This window comes from Oryzias latipes, chromosome 23, assembly GCF_002234675.1.
Source record: "Oryzias latipes chromosome 23, ASM223467v1".
Classification (NCBI taxonomy): domain Eukaryota; kingdom Metazoa; phylum Chordata; class Actinopteri; order Beloniformes; family Adrianichthyidae; genus Oryzias; species Oryzias latipes.
In genome coordinates this window covers 1,836,536-1,856,295 of record NC_019881.2, presented here as the reverse complement: position 1 = coordinate 1,856,295, position 19,760 = coordinate 1,836,536, and the positions used below count along the sequence as shown (strand labels likewise).

The 19,760-nt window shown below is 44.5% G+C and overlaps 1 protein-coding gene and 1 long non-coding RNA gene across 3 annotated transcripts in view; both read left to right on the top strand.

Moving 5' to 3' along the window:
- Positions 1 to 5,284, top strand: part of lrig3 (leucine rich repeats and immunoglobulin like domains 3) — a 31,436-nt gene extending 26,152 nt beyond the window's left edge. The window contains exons 12-19 of the mRNA XM_004082849.4: positions 1,579 to 1,742; positions 1,974 to 2,309; positions 2,406 to 2,687; positions 2,778 to 3,254; positions 3,490 to 3,648; positions 4,201 to 4,341; positions 4,433 to 4,681; positions 4,750 to 5,284. Of these exons, the coding sequence (XP_004082897.1) occupies positions 1,579 to 1,742; positions 1,974 to 2,309; positions 2,406 to 2,687; positions 2,778 to 3,254; positions 3,490 to 3,648; positions 4,201 to 4,341; positions 4,433 to 4,681; positions 4,750 to 4,952 (2,011 nt within the window). The 3' untranslated portion in view covers positions 4,953 to 5,284. The remainder of the gene's footprint in view (positions 1 to 1,578; positions 1,743 to 1,973; positions 2,310 to 2,405; positions 2,688 to 2,777; positions 3,255 to 3,489; positions 3,649 to 4,200; positions 4,342 to 4,432; positions 4,682 to 4,749) is intronic.
- A 3,822-nt stretch (positions 5,285 to 9,106) lies between these two features.
- Positions 9,107 to 18,707, top strand: LOC110017647. 2 transcript variants are annotated; one of them, XR_002872732.1, is made up of 5 exons: positions 9,107 to 9,267; positions 9,573 to 9,682; positions 9,766 to 9,921; positions 12,655 to 12,889; positions 18,472 to 18,707. It is a non-coding gene; the product is annotated as an uncharacterized LOC110017647 (long non-coding RNA). The 2 variants fall into 2 exon arrangements; XR_002872731.1 differs by lacking the exon at positions 9,573 to 9,682 and having other exon boundaries at positions 9,123 to 9,267.
- Positions 18,708 to 19,760: the final 1,053 nt, after the last annotated feature.

Below are 19,760 nucleotides of genomic sequence, written 5' to 3'. Positions count from 1 at the left end.
TCTGAGACATGAACTTCTTGGTTTTTACTGGGATGGTACCGAACAGAAACTCTGTTCCATGTTGCTGTCAGTACCATAAAAACCCGGATTGTGGTTCTTTGTAGTTCAGATCAGAACCAGTGAAGCTCTGCAGCTGCACAGCGGCTGATGCACGGAGACAAAATGCTGTCGGCAAAGCGGGTCAAAGTTCTGCAGAACCTCCCAGCAATATATTCTAGTCCTGATGGATCAGAGTGATGTGTCCAACGCTCTGAAGAAAGGCCATCGTCATGGCGATGAGCGGTGAAATCCGTCTTTACTTCCACGTGTGAGAAAGTGGAGCTGCATCTGCAGAGCAGACGGTCATGGAAACAAATTAAAGCCACATTAAAGCTCTTCATCCTGGCATGCTGCCTCATCATCATCACTTTATTGATTAGTTTAGAAGCTCCATTCAGGCTCCTGAAGCATCTAAAAGTTCTAGAGAAGCTACATTCATGTTGAAAAGAAACAGAACTTTACTTACTTGATTAGACCTTTAGAACCTTATTGGTTAAGGAACATTCATTCTGTTTTTTATTCTTATACTGAAACATATTTTGTTGTGGAAATCAGACAATGTTGACTGTTTCTTTTCTATATTTCAAGTTACCAAAATAAAAGCTCTATGACGTTTCCTGGACAAAAGCAACTTGTCTTTGAGATACACTTGCAGTGCTTAACATTGTGATCATTGAATACAATTAATTTGACCATTTTATTACAATTATATTCAAGTACAGTTTTTTCTAAGTCATACTGTTTATAAAAAGTGAAAATGTGTTCCAGTAGCTCATTGCGATTTGTATCGTGGGACGTGTGTCAGAATACCTAAAGTATCGGCAGACTCTTGCCAATACAAGCCACCAGTACAGACGTGATCTGAGTTCCTGCGGCGCGACTCCAACGGCTGGCGCCGCGCATCAGTCTGCCAGCACCGCGGTTTGGGCGTCACTTCATGGTTTGGGCATCGACAGTTCAAAAATCTGAACTTTGCCGAAGAATTCGTGTCACATCAACCAGTCAGGTAGTCAGCTTTAGCTTGTGTTGATGCAATCAACGGGTTAGATGTCCAAAACCACTGTGGAGAAAAAACATTGGAATATTTTTCTTTTCCCATTACTACCAAAAACGAACCAAAGACGTTCGGCGGTAGCTCCTCCCACAAGCAGCTGGAGCGCCATCTTTGGGAAAGTATCGAACAGTGAATTTGACGCTTGTCGAAAGAGTGAAGTCCGCCGTAAATTTAAGGTCACAACAAGAAACGCCTTCAAAGTCAATAGTGTATCGTTATCGCGATATCATGCCTTAAATGCTACTACACACGTGATAAAACAATAGCAGCTGGAAGTATTTCACAAATCAAATGGAATCTTTTACGCTTTTGACCAATCAGATGGAACCTGTCACATCGCTGACAATCACATGGTCCCCTTTGATGTTAGACACCCTCCTCCTATGTTGGGTCATCATTAGATGGCGTATCAGAAGCCATCGTTCCCTCAGTTTGACCCTCATGAGCGAGTGCGCTGGCGTTCCTGATGTCTCCTCCTCCTGCAGGCGTCTGAACACGTCCAGCCTCCTTTGCGACTGCCATCTGAAGTGGCTTCCTGTTTGGGTGACCGAGCAAACCTTCCTGCTTCGCCTGAACGCCAGCTGCGCCCACCCCCAGACGCTCAAGGGCAGGAGTGTGTTCGCCGTGGGCCAGGAGGAGCTGGTGTGTGGTGAGTGACGCCGTCGCCTCAACATCTGTACAGACACATGTAGCGTAGACTCCCTGGAACCGCTAAGTCCAAACTGACCCGGATGGTGGAGTGTTACCCTCGTGTGCTGCTGGACCTGCTTATGGTGGTAAATGGAGACGGGAAAAGCTCCTGTGGAGCCAGCGAACTCCAAAGCTCGCTCCTGAGACGGACTATGACGATGTTAACGCAGCGGTTTCATTTGCTCCTCAGTCGACTTCCCCAAGCCTCAGATCACGGTGCAGCCCGAGACCCAGTCCGCCCTCAAAGGCAACAACGTGACCTTTCTGTGCACGGCGGCGAGCTCCAGCGACTCTCCCATGACCTTCGCGTGGAAGAAAGACAACGAGGTCCTGAACGACGCCGAGATCCACAACCAGGCCCACCTGCGGGTGCAGGGCCGTGTGGGCGGCGAGACCGAGGTGACGGAGTACACCAGCACTCTGCAGCTGCGCACTGTGGACTTTTCCAGCGAGGGGAAGTACCAGTGCGTCATCTCCAACCACTTTGGGTCGTCCTACTCCACCAAGGCCAAGCTCACCGTTCACAGTAAGTTTGAAATGGGAGGAGCCGAACTGCTACCCGCCCGATTAAAAAAACAAAACGTTTTTAATCCAATAAATGTGTGCTTTGCTACGCTTCCAGTGCTCCCTTCCTTCACCAAGATGCCCATGGATCTGAGCGTCCGTGCTGGCGCCACGGCTCGGCTGGAATGCGCTGCTGGTGGTCACCCCTCCCCTCAGATCGCCTGGCAAAAAGACGGAGGGACGGACTTCCCAGCCGCTCGTGAACGCCGCATGCACGTCATGCCGGAGGACGACGTCTTCTTCATCGTGGATGTCAAGACAGAAGACATTGGCGTCTACAGTTGTACGGCGCAGAACACGGCCGGGGCTATTTCTGCGAACGCTACACTAACGGTTCTTGGTGAGAGTCAGAGAAAACTGTTTGGTTGCCTTTGCTTTTGTTGGGTTGCAAGCGCTCACGTCTGTTCTTCCCGCCTTTGTTTTGGTACAGAAACGCCCTCCTTTCTGCGTCCGCTCATTGATCGCACCGTTGCCAAGGGAGAAACTGCGGTTCTTCAGTGCATCGCCGGGGGCAGCCCTGCCCCCAGGCTGAACTGGACCAAAGAGGAAAGCCCTCTGGTGGTGACCGAGCGCCACTTTTTTGCCGCAGCCAACCAGCTCCTGATCATCGTAGACGTCACAGAAGCCGACGCGGGAAAGTACACCTGTGAGATGTCCAACACACTCGGGACAGAGAGAGGCAGCGTGCGCTTGGTGGTCATACCAAACCCCAACTGCGACTCGGGAGGGCAGGGCGGCGTGGGGATCGGCCTTGTGACGGGAGCAGGGTCTGACGAAGACGGGTGGACCACCGTGGGGATTGTTATCATCGCGGTGGTGTGCTGCGTGGTCGGGACGTCCCTGGTGTGGGTGGTCATCATTTACCACACTCGACGACGAAATGAAGACTGCAGCATCACAAACACAGGTAGCATCACCCGTTCTGACAATAATATGTCATGAAGCGTCTGTTTTGGAGCCTTCTGATCTTTGTTCTCCAAAGTTACCGCCCTACTTTCCTAATTATCAGCAATAAGTGTGGCTGAAACAGCTGATTACTAGCAGGATGGTAGTTCTTAAAGAGTGTGGGGGCGGGGGCTATTTGATAGTTGTCCTCTTTGTTTTGGGAAATATTTATGAAATCCATCATCTCTGTGTTCCAGATGAGACCAACTTGCCCGCAGATATCCCCAGCTACCTGTCCTCCCAGGGTACTTTGGCTGACCGGCAGGATGGGTACATCCCATCCGAGAGTGGAAGCAGTCATCCGTGCATGACGTCCTCCATCAGCGGCTACTACCTCCAACCTAAAGACGCCAACGGTAAAACACACCGTCTGCCCTAAAAGTAGCTATCGTATTTCTTTTGGACCATAAGGCGCCACAGATTATACTGGACGAAGTGAAGCAGTCATAAAATGTCGTAGGACTACACTACCCAGAATGCTTAGAGGGGGCAAAAGGGCAGAGCATTGGGGAAAGCTTTCAATAGGAAGTTTTTCTGGTGAACTGTGTTCTTTATGTTTGCCTCACAGAGAGTGGAACACCAACAGATAAGTCCAACTTTATTGACAACAACTCAACATTGTTCAGTTGTAACATAAATTACAAAACGATACGCTCACTATTTCACTTGATTGTGGTTAAGCAGAGTACGTAAGACTGCCAGTCTCAGTAACGCTCCGACAGTCCATCAAGCAGTGCAGCTCAGTAGTTTACCAAATCGTACCAAAACCCTTGGACAGATTTTTGAGGATCAATAGACACAACCCATCGTCATACATAAGAAGCACTGTCAACGTAAAACAGCATTTCATTAAGTGGTCCACATAATGTGCTGTGTCATCTGTCTCACACGCTACCATGACTCTACAGGTCTCTACCAGCTTGATACGGGAAGCGAGACGGACATGGAGGCAGCTATAGATCCTTTGCTCTGCAACTATCAAGGTCCAGTTGCTTCTCTGCTTCGTCGAGATAACATTTACTACAACGAGCCGTCAGACGTTTTCACAGGTTAGTTGGTCTTTATTCAACATGACTAGATTGGAACTCTGGAGTGAAGCATTCTGGTCCACTTTGGTGCTTACGCTCTTCACATCTTCAGGGTGTTCTGTGGACCAGAGACCGGTCTGCGTGGACGCCGGCAGCCTGACCGACTCCAGAGGGAGGGACTATTTCACGGCGGAGCATTTTGACGTGCGCCCTTCTGCTTTCCTGATGTCACTTCCTGTTACCAGTCTGCATCATGGTCCTTTCCCGCAGCAAAGGGACCGGCGGCCGTCCATCGAGGAGGTGGAAGTCGTGGACTGTGGGGGACGTCCCGATCGTCCGCCTCCCTACAACACATTCATGGGTACGTTTTTGCTAACGGCTACTTTTTTTTAGACGTTCTCTACCTTCAAGCTGACGTTTCCCTTCCAGGAACGTTTGGGAAAGCTCCTTGGAGACCTCAACAGGATCCAGGGTTCAGTCACCAACCAGTGACGTCCAACGGGATCACTCTGCACCAAGACCCGTACGCCGCTCCAGATGTGGACCTCAGAGGGAGCGGCGACAGCGAGGAACCGTCCTACGAGCAGCTCTACAGGACTGAAAGCAGCTCTCAGCGCAGAATGAGCACCTAGCGTCTCCTCATGAAGAGGTCAACCAGGAACCAGGAAACCTTTCTACCTCACTGAATGGACGCGTTTGCAATAAGAGACTTCTACGATACGCACGTGAATGTAAAGGACGATTATGTGTCGATAAAATGAAAAGCGGCATTTCAGCTGTTGGATCAAAGTAAACCTTTGGTTTTTTTATAAAGTTTTATTCTATTTTGTAAATTGTATATGAACAGAATTCCTTATTTTGGCTTACATTATGTGTAGGATTGTTTTGCAGCTCATTTATTTCAGCTTTGAATGAAGCAAATTTGCACATATATGTAAACAATAAAACAAAAAATCCACCTTTATGTGCTGCTGCGTTCATCTCGACTCATTTGGTCTCAATGATGTCATCGCTTAAAGTTTTTCTAACTAAAAGCACAAAAACCTGTATGGGGATGGATCTCTGAAGTCTGAAAAAAGACACGGAAATGCAGTTAATCATTTCTTTTCTATATTATAGTTTAATTGAACTTGGAGCTTAAAAAGGTTTTCTTCTTTTTTTATATGAGCACCTTTAGGTTCTCAAGCGATATTATCAACATTAATCTATAATCTAAAATGAACAGGAATGGGTTTGAGGTTTTTTAGGCCAAACAAACATCCAAAAACTTCGTAACCCTTGTTCTATCTTAGGCACTTTAACATTGGGAATTAGTGGGTCATCTAGACCCACTAGACAGTGCTCTGAACCTTTTCTCTTCAATGATTTGTGATCTTCACTGGTGTCCATGGATTACATGAAATCTTTCCACCTTTATCCACCGTTGTCATGGTAGGGAGAACACCTCAATGGAAGGGGGGGGGGGTCATCTAAGATAGCACAAGGGTTACAGTCTGTATGTGAGAACTGGACTGAGCAAGTGTTAGCTTTAGCTTCACAGAGGAAGTGGGCGTGTCTGTGAGCCTGGGGGCGGAGTTGGCATCACAGATTCATTGTGGCTGTTCCTCACTTTGTGATGTCACAATGTGAGGACCCGCTCGTTTTTGAGGATCGGGAGGGGCTGGTCCTCAGAGAGCAGGTTTTTAGAGAAATATTCAGAAATCTGTGAATGGATCAAAATACAGCTTTAGGTTGATTTATATATACATACATTTAAACATAAGACACTAAAAAGCTCAAAAATGTGGATTCTGTGTGGTATATGCCCGTATATATGGATAAGATTCTTCTGTCCACATGCATTTTAGGTCCCATTTAAGCTCCGCTACATCAAATATTCCTGCTATAGTGTTGAAAATAACAAAAAGGGAAAACCTTTAGAGGTAAAGCACTTCTGTCCAGTGCCTGTAACCCTTGTGCTACTTTAGATGACCCCCCCTTCCATTGAGGTGTTCTCCCTACCATGACAAAGGTGGATAAAGGTGGAAAGATTTCATGTAATCCATGGACACCAGTGAAGATCACAAATCATTGAAGAAAAAAGGTTCAGAGCACTGTCTATTGGGTCTAGATGACCCAACTCCCAATGTTATAGTACCTAGGATAGCACAAGGGTTACTCAAAGTGTTTTTCCCAAACCTGTCAATAGTAGTCTATTATAGTTACTACAAGGATACATACTTAAAGGGAGGCTGTTTACATTTCATGCACTATATTCAAAACTTGAAATGTTCTAATTTAGTTGGTATAAGTTTTATGTATTATAAGTATTATGGTATAATAATAAGTATTCACCACACACTACACATGCATGGTCTACTGTGTACTATATACTCAAGTATACATAAGTTCAGGTGTGCTACTTTTTGTTGAGCAGAGTGACAGCAACCACGTTAGTCCTGAGATCAGCATCAGTAATATGCCTATAATAAAGCGATTTGATGTAAATAATGCTAAATCCACTCGGTTTTTGTTGAAACGGTTTAGCTCGATGTGTGTGAGCCTCAAACTAAGCTCTCTGTTTGCAGTGTGACTCAGCCCCCCACCCCACCCCAGCCCTCACTGCCTGGTGGTTTGTTGCTTCAAGCCTCATCACAAAGAGAAAGAGGGGTTCTTGTGCTCGCCGCTGACTGTCCAAACTTGCACTTGGAACCTGTCCTGCAGCTCTGCAGCAGAGACGCCGTTCATGAAACATCAGATTAGTGATGGCGGCTTGCAGGAGCACATACTTTAGAGAAAACAGAAAGACAGAATGCTTGTTGGAATGAGTTATCCCTCGCCCGTCTCTCTGCAGAATAAACGTAGAAGCACACCTGGACCTGGGCTGCACGCTTTGTGAGTCTGCACTCTGGCTTTTGTTGGAAGTCCTGCCAGTTCTTAGAGGGGGCTGCGATTAAAACAAGATGGTGGAGCCACACACATGCAGACACCTGGGAAACAGCTGGCGTTCAAGGTCCCGCTCCATTTTTGTCTCCTAACGCCACAGATTGGGCAAAAGTGACCTCCAACGACGGACGTGTGAGGTTTAGAGGAGATAAATGGTAAACGGAGGGGATTCTGATTACACGGCCTGTCGACAGCTGTGTGCTTTTATTTACAAGACTGGCAAAAGACGCTGTCTGGGAATAAATGTGAAGATCTTTGTGTGCGGTCAGACGTGTATGATGAATCGGTGATGTATGTCAGATGAGCGTAAACAAATGTCAGGCCAGACGTGGGTTGGGAATTGCGGTTGGAGAGTACGAGGAAAATGAAAAAAAAATGAAAAAGAATGTTTGCAGAGCATCAAAGATCACTTTGGTCACTGAGCTGCACAGATAATTGGCAAAACATCTGAGACATGATGTGAGATCTAAACACTGCGAGAGGCAGGGAGACATGAAATGGAATCCAGGAGGTTTTGTTTGAGCTGGAAGCTTCAACAAATGATCAGATTGAGCAAAATCCCTCTAAATATTCCAGCAGAGGCTCTTTTTTTTTGGAAACCTGTGAAGTTTTTCTAAAAACAGAAACTTCTTTTCTTGTAAAGTACAGCACTTTTAGATACCAGTCCTCTGTTTGGGGGCTTTGGAGGGACGCCTTTTTTAAACTATGAAGGTGTTTTTAGCCAGCAGTAGGTTTAGTCTTTTTTAAGTTAATGATACTTGGTTATTTTATTGTTTTTATACTTGAATGTATGAATATTTTCTCTTTTTCCTTAAGTCTTTTATTTGTTTTGTGTTAATTGTGGCAAATGGACATGGAGTCTGCAGCTTCTTCCTCCCAAAAACATATAAACGGTCATTTATTTTCTAATTGTGTTTAAGGTTCGATCAGAGTTTAGGAAGCAGCTTTTACTCCAAACCCCATTCGTAAGACATTCGATACATATATTCTGTGATTCCCAACTCATTAGTTTGATCTTAGATTTCCTTGAAAACCCATCCGAATGAACTTTCGGTCCTGTAGTTCATCATTATTCCACTAGGGGCAGTAGAAAGGATTTTTCTGCTCTTTTCAAAATGGCTGCCTCCAGGAAATTTCAAAAACCATTTTGGCGGGAAAATGTTTAGCTAATTTTTAAAACTTTTTGGTGAGAATAACTCATCTATTGTTATTCCTTTTTTAAATGACTTCTTGATCTCTGTAAAGAATGAAAACAGAAATTCTTTATGATACAGTTACACCATGTTAAAAATGTGAGAATTATTTATTTCCTGAACATTCAAGTCAATATTTTTGCATCTTAAGCTAACATTGTTGTGAGCAAAACCTTACAAAATCACCCGAAGGAGCATAATTGATACTATCTATATCTCATAAAAATGAGAATTTTTGTTGATTTCATAAAAGGGTTTAAAAAATATCTTAATTGTAAAAAAAATGTCAATTCTTCAGTATAGTGGGCAGATTTTTTAATAGGAAATGGGAATCCAGTCAATGTTTGCATTAGCTAGCTAGAGTGCTTTTTACCTCCAGGACTGTTGAATTAATTTGCATTTTTTTGTTTACAATTCATCTAAGCTTTTACCCCATAGACTTATATTTTATGAATTAAACTTCATTGTTTCTTTTTTGACAATAATTAAAATAATGTGAAAGTCATTCATTTTTTTTCTTCACATCTCCATGTAATCCACAGCAAAAGGTTTGCAGATGTTTTAACGGCTGGGATTGGTCTTTTAACCGTCGTGTGACATTTTAAGTCAGAAAGACGTCCATGAAGATCAAAGATGAAGAATTTCCTTTATTTTATGGATGTTTTTTTTTTTTTACACATTTGCTGATTTTTAGGACTGTAGGTGAAAGTCAGTTTTGTTTTTGTTCTGTTGCCATGGCAACACATTTGCATTTTCTCCTAACGTATACCAATTCTAGCAAGTTTTCCTTCACAGTGGGTCGTTTAAAGTCGAGCCCGGTCTGCATAACGTAAGTAAACAATATTCTTTAGAGTTTAAAAATGACAAGAAGAATTAGAGCCAAAGATCTGATCTGAAATGATCAGATGGAGCTTTGTGTTTAGCGAAAAAAACAAGTCATCTCCAAAGGGGAAGTGTTTACGTGTCTTGCTTAAGTCACTTTGCCTCCAATTGTGGGAAAAGACTCCAACCTTCCAGTCCTCCACGAGCATTCCCCTTTTCAAAGTTGAGGTTTTACACTTCACTAAACTATGCATGTGACAATTAAGCTAGTGGGTGCAATTCCCCTTAAAATTGCTCTTTTAACCCATTTAGGAGAGTGTCCAAAAATTGCTGCAACTTAAAAACAATTTGTGGCCTCACAAGTGACTGTGGAGTAAAAGCATTCCAGTTCCCAACAGATCCTGTGGAACCAGAACTTTGAGGTTTGCACTCTTAGCCTGGAGGGAACGAGGAAAAGTTGTGGCCAAATTGCAGAATAATTTCCCCTCTTTGACTCTGCATTCAGAGCAACGGGACAGGAAGTTGACAACCCCTGCAGAACACCTCAGGCTAGCAGGCGGGCCGGACCGAAGGTCCCAGAGCCGTCTGACCGGCGCCCTTCACCCTTGCTGCCAGTAGGAGCCAAACCCCGAGCTGGAGTCAGATGTTGGGTCATCCCTGTGTGAGTCAAACAAACTATGGATGCCAGAGTCTTGTCTCGTAGCCTGACACTCTTGAATTTTGTTTCAATTTGCTTTCATTGCTTCCAGATGTGGCAACTTGCAAACAGATGTTTATTATATCAAACTGCCACAGGGGGCTCAGTGACGGAGTTACTGCTGGCTTATGAAGCTCAGGAAATGTGCTGAAGGGCCACTTTCTGCTTTTAACGAGCGACGTGTTGCAAAATTAGACGTCACAGAAATGTTGAAAAGCAGCAGAGCGTCTTCTCCAGATCAGATCTCGCTTTTCCCCAATGCCGACCGGAGTGGCCTTAAAGAAATCCCACGCTCACGTGCGCCGCCTTTGGCGTGAATACCAGCGTGGACTCCATAAACCCCCCCCAAAACCTTCTCCTTTCAGTCTCCAGTCAGGCAGTGGCGGTTCCATGATTGAAAGCATCAACCAGAGCTTTGCATCTTGCAGATGTTACCATAAATCATCGATTGGTCCTGCCTCTCCAACTGGCTGCTTGACAAATGCTCCACAGTAACTACAACCCCCACCCTTCCTGTAAAAAAAAAGACGGCGGGGGGGGGGCTGGAATTTCGGCTTGTAACTCTTCCAGGACTATTGTAAAACCCCAGCCATGTCAGCACAGGTGGGAACCTGAGGGGTCGTAAAACCAGAGAAGAAAAGAGGCCCCGCCCAATCCAGGCTTTCTCCTTCCCCACCACGTCTGTCCGGACCAGCCCTCCGCTGTGACTAATTCCACACAAATCTAGAGAGCTGAGTCTGTGGACGGCAGTAACCGACACCCCCATCCCTGTAAAACAACTCAACCGTCGTGGTCGGGAGGGGGTCGAAGCTGGGAGAAAGGTGGCGTCAGTTTGCAATGCTCAAGCAATTTCAATTGTTGACGTTTGGGTTGACCATAGGGAAAATAAAAATGACAGGACTTTTGTTCTGGAGTCAAATGTGACACTATTGGTTGTTTTTTCATTGTTGGTGAGCTAATCAATCCTTCAAAAGTCCAACTGAAACTACGTTCAGTCATTTGATTGCGCGTACAAGAACGCTCTAAAAGGGAATTTAGCATATGGTCTTTACACTGGACATGGGAGGGGCTTCTTCTCCTTCTTTTTCGACTGTTTAACATCGCAGCTCCTCCACCTACAGTTCGCTTGGTGCGAAATGTCAAATCTCACGAACGTCGCTCCTTTCACGGCTCTATTCCGATATATGAAAAACTTGGTTTCATATAATTCTGTTTGGAGATAAACCAAAATTTTTCATTTCTTCTCCATGATCAATTTATAAATGGTTGCTATTTCCGTTAATTAAAAAGGATGCCGTCCATGCGTCACTACCAGAACCGAGTCCCTGATTGGTGAAAGTCTGACCTGGTTTCATTTTAATGCATGTTCAATGGCCGCACATTCCTCAAGTAGAGCCCGAAAATGGTCGTAGAAATGAGTGTAGTGATGCGTGAGCGTGCGAGTTTTGGATGCGGAAGCCAAAAAGCGCGTCGACATAGACTTTCCTTTGAAAGTGGCTGCTTGAACGCATGCCGCCAAGGCTGGTGTGCACGGAGCTCCAACATGGTTGTGTGGCTGACCCATTGAGTGTATCTGAGAACTGGACTGAGTGACCCCTCTGGCATTCCAAACATGAAGTGGCTCCATGAAGCCAAAATACCATGGACGTCTATAAAGAAATGAATACCTCTTACTCAGTCCTTCTATTGGTCAGAATAACCGTTGTTGCTCTGATGCCTTTTTAACTTGGTCTTTATAATTTTCCATTTTCCACAATCTTTTTCTGTGGTCATTTAAGTTATTAGCTGACAGATGCCTCAATTAAACTACGTGGTCTCAGGTTGAACGTTTGAAACATTTGATTGACAGATTCTCCTGAACCCGCTTTCAAGTGGCCGGGGGTGTGGACTCCAATGTGTGTTTACAAGTCCAAGTGCTTATTTTATGCCAGATCAAAGTGATGACTGAAGCTGTTGGGAACAATTCTACTCCAAGTCGAGTCAATAAACATCAGTTTAGACCAGATGGATGATCAGTGATGTGGATTCTTCCATTGATCCATTTTCTGAACCTGCTGTGTTCCTGTTTGAGGTGACAGGGTTGCTGGAGCCTATCCCAGCTACTGTTGGGTGAAGGCGGGGTACACCCCAAATGCTTTGCCAGTTCATCACAGGGCCACACAAAGACATTTGCATCTAAGAGGCAACTCAGAATCATCAATGAACCTATGAAGCATGGTTTTGGAGAGTGAGTGCCACCTCATTGTTCAACAAATGAAGCAAAAGCTACACCCAATGGAAATGTCCATATATTCAGTAAAAGTGTACTGTCTGTACACACCTTGAACAGCATTTCAAATAGATGCTAAAATCAGCTACATTTGGATGCATATTTACATCGATGCATCTTTACCCACATTTTAGCCATTTTTTCTGTTGCAATGTTGACTATCCAGGGCAGAAAAGTGTAAAAGCCCACAGTAAAGTCAGAGATTTATGACAAAGATGTAGACAACAAACCGCCGGAGGCTCTGCTGAGTCCCAGCACCTGGGATGGAGGCAGATTTCCACAACGTTTCCTTTTCAGGACTTAACATTTTCAAAAGAAAACCGACAGTTTATCAATACATTTAGTGATCAGAGATGGTGAAACTTTGAGTTCACTGGTGTGGAGTTTTGAATCGTGATCCCCTAAAGATGTTTGTTTTCCCTTTCCAGAAGGTGACTTTGAGACAGTTCAACCTCCAGGTGGATCCTGCCCATCCTGTCATCACTCCCCGACATCCCAGCCACCCGGAATTCCTTCACTGTTTGCAAAGAGAGCTGCGGCTGCAGTTGCAGGCGGTGTGCAATTACCCTTTCAGTGCCGGCGAGCCCATCTGACCCCGCTGACGGAGCACCAGGAAAGCTCTTTCAAACAACGGAGGATCAGAGAGAATTATGGGAACTCCAGGTACACATCGCACTACGGCGGCGTGAAGGTTACAAAGGGAGGGAGTCACATTAACAGCAAACTTGTATCAGGCGGCGCTTTGCTGCAACACGTCTGCTCCATGACTCAAATCTAAATCTTGCTAAATGGTCTCATGTCGACTCTTGCTGGAGCTGCCCTCTTTTCTGCCTGATTCTTATTGGTTCCCGCCTGTTTGTTTAATCGGTGAAAAGCCCGTTTGATCAACGTTTTCCATAAAAGTCCCAGGGAAAAATGACATTTTCCGAATTTGAACTAAACTTTCCTAACGACTGTCAGCCACGAGGAAAGCGATTTTTCCGGAAAGCGGCTGAGCTTCATTTGATTGATCAGAAGTTCACACAAAAGTCACCTCCAGAGGTTCAGCAAACACAGCTGCATCCAAAATGTTGCACAAACTCTATTGACTCTGGTGAGGAAAGGATGACACAGATTGTTTAAAGAAAACTGAAACTTTGGCATTAACGTCACAACTTATCCTATTACTGCACTGGAGGGAAAAAGTATTTGATCACTAGCATTTCCACTAGCATTTCTCTGGGGTTTGTAGCTGACTGAGGAGCTGGAGGTTTTGCTGGAAGAAGTTTCTGATCCTGAAGAGGCAGAAAAGCTTCAGGAGAGTTTTGTGAATCTGCAGGAGATAATCCACCTGAAACTCAATCTGGCTGCTGAGGAAATCCTTAAGGTCTGAAGGAGGAAAACTCCCTCGTATTTGTGCTTTTGTTTGGTTGATGATGTAACTTTTGTCCGCCATCGCAGGCAGCCAATAAAAACATCGACCCCGAAACGGAAAACATGCAAACGGAGATCACGGATGACAACGTAACTCTGTGTCTGTGGGCCAACCTCAGGAAGAGAATGAGGTTTGAGGATCCAGATCCAAATACCACACTGGAGGAAACAAGTATTTGATCCCTGCTGGTTTGTAGGTTTGGCCACTTACACATAAAATGACCGTCTGTCATCCTAATGGTCGGTTCAACAGTGAGATAGAAAATCAAGAAATCCACTTTTATATCAACGTATTTGGATTTCATTGAGGGAAATAAGTATTTGAACCTTCTTGCTGGACAGACTTAGTGCTTTGTGGTAAAACCCCACAGAGGTCAGAGCTTTCTTGTAGTGGATGGTCCACTCTTCTTTGCATCATTCTGATTGGGTGGCCGTTGCTTAGCAACTCTCAGCTTCAGCTCTCTCCATGGGTTTTCTAAAGGACTGAGGTCTGGAGACCGGCTGGACCGCTCCAGGACCAGGATTTGACAGCACCCCCCCCGAAAGCATAATGCTTCCACCTCCATGCCTGACAGTGGGGATGGCGTTTTGGGGTCGTAGGCAGCATTTCTCTTCCTCCACATGGGTTGAGTTGATGCCAAAGAGCTCCATGTTGGTCTGATCTGACCACAACTCCTTCTCCCAGTCCCTCTCTGCATCATGAAGGTCTTCATTGGCAAACTTCAGGCGGATCTGCACATCTGCCTTCTAAAGCAGGGGGAGCACTGAAAGATGTGAAACCATTGCTGCGTAAAGTATTTCTAATGGTTTCCTTGGTGACTGTGGTTCCAGCCGCTTTGAGATCATCGACTAACTCCTGCCGTCTAGTTTTAGACCAGTTTCTCTCTGTTCTCATCATCATGGAAACCCCACCAGGTCAGATCTGGTTTGGAGCCCCAGACCTAAAGGTGGATTGATGGTCATGTTGCACAGTCGTCATGGTAACCTCCAGCTTCTAGCTTTTGGTCCATTCCGGTCTTGTGCAGGTCTGCAATCCTCTCCCTTAAATCCACTGAAAGCTTGTCGGAGACTTTGGAGTCTGACTGAAGGACGGATTCTGTGGACAGGTGTCTTTTCTACAGGTGATCAGTCCAAACAGGCGTCTTCAGTTCAGACAACTGGTTGATCAGCAGAGTCTAACTGGTCTGTGTGAACCAGGACTCTTAATGGTTACTGGGGGATCAAATACTTATTCCCATTAACTGAAATGCAGATAACATGAGTCTTTAACCCTTGTGCTATCCTATGACCCCCCCCCCCCCCCCTTCCATTGACGTGTTCTCCCTACCATGACAAAGGTGGATAAAGGTGGAAAGATTTCATGTAATCCATGGACACCAGTGAAGATCACAAATCATTGAAGAAAAAAGGTTCAGAGCACTGTCTAGTGGGTCTAGATGACCCCACTCCCAATGTTAAAGTGCCTAGGATAGAACAAGGGTGAATAAGTTGCCCATCCTAAATAAAAAGTCCTCTGTCATCAGTTTCTAGCTGACCTTTGCCATTTTGTAGAGTCAACACTTCAAATGCTAAATGTGTGCTTGACCCTGGAATATCGGCCACACACCCTCAGGTAAACACAAACTTCCTCTTTTAATGGGTGCTTCACGTTTAAGCCAAGGTCTTTGTGTTTTATAAACACATTTATGGAGGGTTAAACAAAATAATATATATATTTTTTTAAATAATGCTTAGTCATTGATAAAAAGAAACATTTTTATTTTGCTCAACTTAATGGCTTTGAAAGTCATAAAGTGACCGAATTCGATAAATTACTTAAAAGTATATTTTATTTTTTAAAGAAGGAGCCCATTGTTTGTGCTAAAATTTTTAATTAAAAGCTCTTCATACAGAGCTGTACTAGAAATGTTTCACAATACTAATCATTCATATGAAAACTAAGGATGTTAAGTCTTATTCATTTAGGTTTTAGTTAAACATTTTGTATTTGTTTTTGTCACATTTTAGTAATTTATCAAGTGTAAAGAAATTCAAATTGAAACATTTATGTTGTGTTATTTTCAATGGAAGCCACATTTAAGTTGTAATTCCGTAATTTGTGGATCACATTGTTTAAAAAACAAAAGTATGGAGATCAGTAGCTTCTGCAGCCGTTACCATGACAACGCATCACTCTGCATATTCTGCTACTTTTTAACCCTTGTTCTATCCTAGGCACTTTAATATTTGGAGTTGGGTCATCTAGACCCACTAGACAGAGCTCTGAACCTTTTTTCTTCAATGATTTGTGATCTTCACTGGTGTCCATGGATTACATGAAATCTTTCCACCTTTATCCACCTTTGTCATGGTAGGGAGAACACGTCAATGGAAGGGGGGGGGTCATCTAAGATAGCACAAGGGTTATAAGCAATTTAAACAATAGGAAAAATGAAAACACTCTTACTTGATAGAATATTTATGTAGGTGTTAAGTGACATAAGTGGTATAAGTGGGCTAACTCCCGTTCCTCAGAAATGAATGGACTCAGCAGAAGCAGCCGTCCCTTGAAGGTGTGAGCGATGCTGCCTGGTGAAAAGATGGACAACCGCCTCACGCTGATGATGAGCAAACAAACACTAAGGGGGTTTTAATTTCAGGCTGAGCCTTCTGTTGACAGCTCAAACAAACGAAAGCAAAGAAAGGAGTGGGGAGGGAGACCGACAGGACACAGGGCTAATCGAGCGCCTTCCCAGAAGAAAGGAAGAAATCTCTGTCCCTGTTGGCGGAGCTGAGAGCTCTTTGTAGAGGCCTAATCTGATAACAGGGTGTGAGTGTTTTCACAGCAGAGCTGCTCACTATTGACAAAGACCGAGCGTCGCCAAATGGCGCTTGTGAAAACGGCACTACGGGGAGCAACACCTCCAAACAAAAGTTTTATCGTCTTCTCACATCAAAAACGGGTTGGCGGCGCGTCTGCGGGGCGGCGTGCTCTGACTGCCAGAGTTTATATGTCTGCTGGAATGTCACTGCAACCGAGCAATACTTTGGCCATGTGTGCCAGTCAGTAATGAGAACGGCGTGCGCCGCCTGCGCCGTCACCTCCCCGATACGGGCTGCAGGGATTCCAACTCCAACAAAGAAAGTGGAAACACAAGTTTGTGGACGTTCCCCTGAAAAGCAGCTTTAGATGCATCCAGGGGACGGAGTCGTTTCAAGCCGTCTGCGTTTCAGACGTGGAGTCTTCTGAACACCCAGAGGAATCACGCCCAGAGATCCCCAGCATGTGCATGTCCTGGCAGGCTCTGCTCTGCAGAGCGACTGAGCTGTCAAATATTTATTGTTTGGTTAAGGTTTCAGTGAAAAATGATGACATCAGTTGTTGGCGCGATTCAGTGAGGAGGCTGGAGGGAGGGGGAGGGGGATTTCCAGCTTTTTCCCTCCACTCCGTCTGAGCCGAGACAGAAAATCCAAATCTGTGCCGACAAGAAGGGGATGATGGGAAGCAGCGAGGAAAGTACCAAAGCACATGAACCATAGCTGGAAGCTGCTTCTAGTTACCAGAATAAGAAAAAAACAATGGTCAGAGCTTTTTGTGCAACCGTGTGATGGTTGTGTTTTGTTGCTTGTGTATGCTAACCATTAACAGGCGTCTAAAGCCAGGTCACCCCATTGCCGGCAAAATACTGTCAAGCAACCACTTTCAATGAGAAGTCCACGTAAACGCACGTAAAGGCATGTTTCAGGCTTCAAAGCCCTGGCATTCACGCGTAGCCATGCACGTTTTTCCAACCATTTTTAGGCCATTACATGCACGTTGTCAGTTAAATCAGGTCGAACTTGGACCAATCGGGGAGTCTGATTAGGTTTATTTGGTGAACCCATAGTGATAAGCCTGACGAAGTCTGCGTTCGTTTTAACAAACAAACATAAACCAGAGTCCCTCTCTTGGCGTTGTCGGTAATCCATGTCTGCCATTGGAAGGACGCTAGTGACGAAACGTTTCTATTTCATTCCCAAATCGCAAGATTTGCACCGCTTTGACATTTTGCACTGCAAACACTGCTACAACTACCCTTGGTGCGATAACTTTTAACACTGCTAACGTGGTAAGTGGAATGCTAACACAACGCTAAAACTGCTAAGCTGCTAAAATTACGTTTGGTGGGATGGTTACAAAATGCTAACACTGCTCAGAAGACTAGTGATGCTAACACAATGTTAATGCAATTGGTGGACTACTAGCATACCGCTAGCAATGCTAAATGAACATAAGGTCCTGTTTTCCTTCTTAATTTGCTTTCAGAATAAAAAGAAAATCTTATTGAAATTACCTTTGGAGATTTACAATTTTACCTCAACATAATAATTTACCCCAAAAATAATAAGTGTAGCTAATATGAAGTTGTAACTAATGTCCTGATTTTGCTGAAACAGCAGTTCTGTTTCTACTTTGGTCATTGCTGCACCAAAAGGAGCCTGGGGGCCTAAAGTCGGTTTATACACCCACACTTGTTGAATTCTGCAATTCATTATCCACTTAAATCTGGTTCTGAAGAACTGCTTAAGTCGTGGCACAAAATCAGTGGAAGATCATGCGTGATAATTAATGACTCGTATTTCAGTCACTCTGTAAACTGCTGAGAAACACTAAAATAATCCCTCTCTGGGTTAGGATGTCATGTGGGCCCACCCAGAAGACCGACTACAAGGATTCTGGGGTTTTTTGTTCACATTTGTTCATTATTTGTTGTAAATCTACACACATATACTTCCACACTGGCTTCAGATGGAACAGAGTCCTCTTTCCTTCATGGATGGGCATCTCAGCGCACTTTTCAAATGTTTTCCAGACTGGGTGGCAGCGGTGGCGGTGTAACGGCTCCGTCAGCGTCTGGGATCACACCTTGGCACTGTGGATTTTCTGGAGCATGAATCGGGCCGTGGCAGATGCTGCACGTCTGGTGGCTCCTGCTGGGCCTGCAGCCTGTCATGCACTTTCACAAAACTGTGCATGACATAGGGAACTTTCTTTATTCCCTTCAAGACAGATCAATGAGGCCATAAGCCAATAAAAGCATGAATACAAGCGTTTGTTTGATATGTTTGATTGCAGAGTATGAGGTAACGGAAAAGCTGAAGCAAACAGAATTGGAACCTATAGAAGTAGACAGGTTGACAGTCAATCTTTAGTTGGAAACAGCTAGAAAGACACAAAGTGAAAGAGGGGAGAAGGCCCACAGAGCCGAACATCTATGGAGCCCAGAATTACTATCATTATTATAATGACTGTAATGTTTTCTTTCCTGGGCCAGTAATTGTTACCAAGCCTGCTGTTCAGACGTGCAGGTGGACAAATTGCTGCCGAGCTTGACTTTCCATGATAGCGAGGGGAACTTAATTATTTCCACAATCCCCCCGTCTCAAACTGTCTCCATTGCTCTGAATTCTTGGCCGGTAGCACAAATGATTTGGGGGGGGGGGGAGCCCAAATAGGCTTTTCAATGTCTGCTCTTTCTCTGCGCTAACATGAAAGACCCACCGCAACGAAAATGGTGTTTTTGGTCTTTTTAACATGTTCTTGTGTCGTTTTTGTCATGATGGACGACATCATGAGAAAGACAATTAAGCTAAAAGTTACATTTCTGAATATTTCTTTATTCAAATTAATGGAGCAGACGAAAAAATGTCGTTTAAAATACAGATTCTATTGGTGATAGAGAAGACACACTGGCTGGTAGTGGTGGGAGAATCGACACCACGGTATCCAACATCACCAGTTTTCATGTCGACCAATCTATTGAAGGATCAACTATAGAAGTGCATGTGTCATTTCTAGATATTTGGTTATTAGGTGAGTTACCCCCCCCCTCCCCGCCCACAGGATATTGAACTACTTCATCAGTCACGTGACCAGAGGAACAACAACACAGCACACATAATAGGTGATTTTAGAAAGAGTGGTTGCACATTAAAGTTTTTACCTGGTTAGTTTTTGGTAAATATTTGATTTTAGGATCACAAATGATATGATCGAGGGAAAAAAATCAGTAATTAGTAATGACCAGTAAACGCTGTCGGTAGTTGGTATTGAAGATTTTTTGCAAACCGTAATCGGTATCGTATTGATCAACAGATGCGT